Source organism: Populus euphratica, unplaced genomic scaffold (assembly GCF_000495115.2).
Source record: "Populus euphratica unplaced genomic scaffold, PopEup_1.0 scaffold5.1, whole genome shotgun sequence".
Taxonomy (NCBI): Eukaryota; Viridiplantae; Streptophyta; class Magnoliopsida; order Malpighiales; family Salicaceae; genus Populus; species Populus euphratica.
The window spans coordinates 4290675-4295259 of record NW_011499848.1 but is presented as its reverse complement, the minus strand read 5'-3'; the positions used below and the strand labels follow the sequence as shown (position 1 = coordinate 4295259).

General features: G+C 38.2%; 2 protein-coding genes and 1 pseudogene across 2 annotated transcripts in view; 1 reads left to right on the top strand and 2 right to left on the bottom strand.

The window, feature by feature from the left end:
- LOC105117166 (uncharacterized endoplasmic reticulum membrane protein C16E8.02-like) overlaps nt 1–329 on the top strand; it is a 2693-nt gene extending 2364 nt beyond the window's left edge. The window contains exon 4 of the mRNA XM_011014738.1: nt 71–329. Within this exon, the coding sequence (XP_011013040.1) occupies nt 71–187 (117 nt within the window). The 3' untranslated portion in view covers nt 188–329. The remainder of the gene's footprint in view (nt 1–70) is intronic.
- On the bottom strand, nt 180–2478 carry LOC105117174 (cytochrome P450 704B1-like; annotated as a pseudogene).
- Nucleotides 2479–3133: 655 nt separating this feature from the next.
- LOC105117155 (NAC transcription factor 29-like) lies at nt 3134–4585 on the bottom strand. The gene is made up of 3 exons (XM_011014726.1): nt 4289–4585; nt 3876–4156; nt 3134–3740 (listed from the first exon to the last, which is right to left on the bottom strand). Exons 1-3 carry the CDS (start codon nt 4455–4457, stop codon nt 3342–3344), a joined length of 849 nt encoding a protein of 282 aa, XP_011013028.1. The 5' UTR covers nt 4458–4585; the 3' UTR covers nt 3134–3341.

Below are 4585 nucleotides of genomic sequence, written 5' to 3'. Positions count from 1 at the left end.
TTTTGTTTTTTTTTTTTTTTTTTTGATGATTTGATCTCAAAACTATTGTGGTTATGCTGCTTTGCATCAGGCTCTTCAAACCTCTTTTGGCTATGAACCATACCCAGGGTTTCATGCCAGTGTTCAAGCAAAGACTGATGCTGAAATAAAAGAGTGGAAAGAGAAGAAGCTGAAGTTGCTTAGTTAAACTGGAGGCTGTTCAATAAACATCATCGATCAGTTTAGATCCCGTTATTAAACTAAATAATGCCTTACAGCTTCTATACAATATCCTTGATCACGCACAATGTACCAAAAACTTTATGAGTTGAATGCATGATTATTTTTCACATCCCATTCTTATTATATGTTGATAGAGCTTCGAGATCATATTGGATTCAAAATGCACAAGCACGTATATCATAACCAAGATCTCCATGGCTAAAGATTCCCATTTTCTCTAGCTATATCAAATTAAATCATCTTTATTTTCTATTTTCCAAAGTTCTTATACGGTTTTCATTGACAACATTGCATCCGATGTGTTAGGCGTACCCGAGGAACTGCTGGATACAAACGAAGTTTCTCTGTGATCACTGCATGCAAATAGTATAATCTTCCCTAGGAATCTTGAGCCAGAAGTCCTGCATATTGCATTTCCCTTGACTGAATGATTCAGGGTCTTTTGAGTTATCTGAAGCAACTTAAAATTCTTTTCCTTTCCCCTATCCCTACAAAGATTTTGAGCTCAGAGTAAACCTTCTCGGCTACGTGGTTAGGTGTCATTACCGTGTATATAGCCCATGAGAGGGTTTTTGATGTTGTATCTCGCCCTGCTATCACAAAGTCCAGGACAACATCTGTGAGGCTTTTGTCTGTCAAATAGCTTTCTGGTTCTTCACCTAGCTCGGTGAACCTTGATAATACGTCATGTTTTATCTGTCATCGACCATGAATTTGGTTAGTGAATACAAATTTCTTTTATCATTATGGAGGTTAAATCTTTCACAAAGACGAAGTTACCTTGGTACTTTTACCAATGCCTCTGGCTTCTTCAATTTCTGCTTTCCTTCTGCGAATCATGGAGTAGGTGAAATCATCAAACGATCCTGATGCTCTTACCAAGTAGAGCCTCTGAACCCACATTAAGAAATTTATTAATCTTTCACAATGTATCCATGAACCGAAGCGTCACGATGATGTTAGCAGTATCAAATGCCTGAGCAAAGCGATTGGCTTGCAGGTTAGGAGCCAGTGTTCCAAGTTCTACTCCGGAGTCATCTTCATTAACAATTCCTATGAAAGAGAAATTGTAAGCTTTATAAACAACCAGAGAGAATCCACAGAAGCTCTATTCGAAAAATAAAAAATGGACTGAACAGCATTATCACATTGCATTTAGGAACGATTTCTAGGAGAACAGTGAAAAAAATCAACGGATAGTTATGGTTGCATGTAGAAAAGATTTTATATTCGTGGTGTTCAGAATGTGCTCTAAAAACATGACAATAAATGATATTGAAAATTAAAAACTTTCCAAGTTACCTGAATGTCTACTTCTTGATGGTGGAAAGATGCTCTGACTAAGATTACAAGAGAGTTTCAGGATGTACTCCCTGAAGACTATAGTACTGAAGTCCCTCAAATTTCTGGATGCAAACTCAAAACTAGCAGTCTTCCTCTGCCCTCCCTTCATTGAAATACCAAACTCCATCTTCATCAAATATAGTAACTCAGAAAAGAACCTTAAGACTCAAAAACTTGGTAGAGTGCAAATTCAATTTCACTGTAGACGCATGATTGAACTCAGAATCAATGAGTAAGTAAATATATTGTGTTGGAAGTGTTTACCTTAGGATAATTGACGAAGTTGGTCTTGAGGACATTTTCTACATTAGCAGGATCTGCAATGTAAGTAAATGTTGTGAATGACAACGGTACAACCGCAGTTTTTAACTCAGACAATGCATTCGATCATACTTCATAAACTCTTCATTGCTGCTCCTACAATTGCCCAAGTTGTCGGGACTTTTTTGTGCCTTTGGTTCCATCTATGGATAAACATCCATGGCAAAACCATGCTAGCTAGCATCAATACCATTCCCATGTTGTAGCCATTGGTTTTATAAGAAACTAATGAAAGACTCTTTTCTTCCTCCATTGATTATAAAACTTAAAGGATAAAAACATTGAACGTGTTGGCAGGGAAGGCCTAACTTGAATTTTTTCTTATAATTGAGTATGGTAAAGGTAACTGGGAAGTTGGTAAACAAGTGGTGAAGCTTATGAACTACTGAATTAGCTTTCTTTGTCGGTAGTCTTTGTATGCTTTAGGATGCCTAAAGATAAAATAATGCCTCCCCTCTTTTTTGCTCTCAACCTTATTAACCGTAGAATAGCAAGCAATCAGGCCATAGCTTGATGGCTGGCTTCACTCCTTGAGGTTCAAGGTTTTGTGTGCAACTCTCAACTGTACAGTCTGTATTAGCCTTGGACCCCTCAAAGTGGTGCTAAATAATGTTATCATTGCATATGTAGACGCAATTTCTCTCAATATATGTAGAATATCATAATAAAATTTTCGACCCGGTAGAGTTTATCGATGATCCGAAATTGACCAGGTCAGAGAAGCGGGTCATGGATAGAACTTAAATAATGGAATTCAACCTTCCTAACGAGCTAGCTGTGGTGATGGAATGGTTGGAATCTCATTCCTTTAGAGTTCCTATCAAGCAAACGACAAATTAACCTATGCAACCACCAAAACACCTGGTTAGTTGCATAAGTCAAATCGCTTTCCTTACTGTTTTTGCCCAGTCTATAAAATATCTCGATATTTTTTTTTGGGCAAGTGACTTTTACTATTCCGATGGCAGAAAAGTTAATACAGTGCATGGCCGACTGCAAAACTGCTCAATATTGTAATGATTAAATTTCTGTATTGTTTGTTGGCCATCCTGGATTTTGTTAGGGAATAATTTTGGATATTTTGAGGCTGGCTGCCTTGAATTGAGGATGTAATTTGATAGGGTTTTTTTTTTATAAAAAAAAATAGCGGTTTAAAGTGTTTTTTATATAAAAATTATTTTTAATATTAATAAATTAAAACAATTTAAATATAAAAGAATTAATAAGATTGTCCAATATGTACACGTGTGTAAATAAAACTATATATTAATAGATGCCTGGTTGGTACCACATTAATAAAGCTGCAAATAAAAAATAAATAAAAATATCACGCAGGATACATATGTGCTCCGACAAACAACATGTACATTTCTAATTGGATGTTAACCACTGAGATGTCTTCAATACGATGATGAGCCCAGATTTTGTTCATTCAATGGCCAAAACCATCCAAATCACTGGAATCCGTACATCACCGGGTTCCCAATTAGGGGCTGGTTAATTAAAGAAGTGCCGCCCCGCTGGTTCCCTTGAAAATTGCCATTATCAGTGTGTTCGGGAGACATCTCTCCAAGCTGAATTTTTATAACATGGTCAGTCAAAGCATCGCTCATGAGGTTCTGGGAATCAAAATCTGAATTATACGTGTCTCCACTCAAGAGTTGGGAAATTGAACCCAGGTACTCCATTTCCAACAGATGAGAAAGAGAACATGTTCTTGAGATTTTCATCATCTGTTGCTCTCTAGCATCATTATCTGGGGTGACGTCCAAACGGGCATGTACTGGATTTTCTGTTTTCTCCTCCAAATGTCTTATGGCATGCCTCTTCCTGTAAATTCTGCACAGGACTAGCTGAAACACGCATGCACAAAAAAAAAAAGGGGTCAAATCACCAGAAGATACACAGACTCTTGGAAATTACATGGTAATTGATGATTAGAATACCCGATGATATATGTGCACCATGGGGGGGGAGAAGGAACTTACTCTCATGGATCCATTCTGCTTGCTGGCTGGCTTATTCGAATCATTTAAGCGATACTCCTGCATAATCCAATCGGTCTTAGTACCCTTAGGTGGCCTGCCCTTGTAAAAAACAAGAGCTTTCTTGACACCAACATATTTAGAGCCACTGTGGATGGCCTTGTCTGTGCCCGTGGCCTTCCAATACCCTGACACAGTTGCTCTGTTAGGCCTCACTCCATTTGGGTACTTGCGGTCGAGAGGGGTGAAGAAGTACCACTCATTTTCTCCAAAATCCGCTTTCTCTACACATAAGTTAAACAATCAATATTACGAGCCCTGTCTAGAAACAATCAAGCGTGAATGCGAATTATATATAAGGGCACTTTTCAATTTCCATGTGCCCAGAAAACAAGATCCTTTAACTTAAAACCAACCAGGTAATTGCCAAGGATCAAATTTGTAAATATCAACTTCTGGGATAATTGATGCAGGGCATGGCCTGGATGTGGCTTGGTTACGAAGGTAGTACATGATCAATTCCTCATCGGTAGGGTGGAACCTAAAACCAGGAGGAAGCTGCTCAGAGTTGGTTTTTCCTTGCATTTCTAGCGCTCAAACAAGACAAGAGGTAATAAAAAAAATCTCGGGGCAGTTTGCTAAGATTAAAGTGACCTTGCAGGCTTTGCTAGGGGAGGGAGACCAGAAGAGGGCTTGAGAGAAATGAGGGTGTT

Coding starts and splice junctions, on each gene's coding strand:
- LOC105117155 (XM_011014726.1), bottom strand. CDS start 4,457: ATGCAAGGAAAAACCAACTCTGAGCAGCTTCCTCCTGGTTTTAGGTTC. Junction 4,157..4,288: donor TGATCCTTGGCAATTACCTG/GTTGGTTTTAAG, acceptor ACTTATGTGTAG/AGAAAGCGGATTTTGGAGAA. Junction 3,741..3,875: donor AGCAGAATGGATCCATGAGA/GTAAGTTCCTTC, acceptor TGCGTGTTTCAG/CTAGTCCTGTGCAGAATTTA.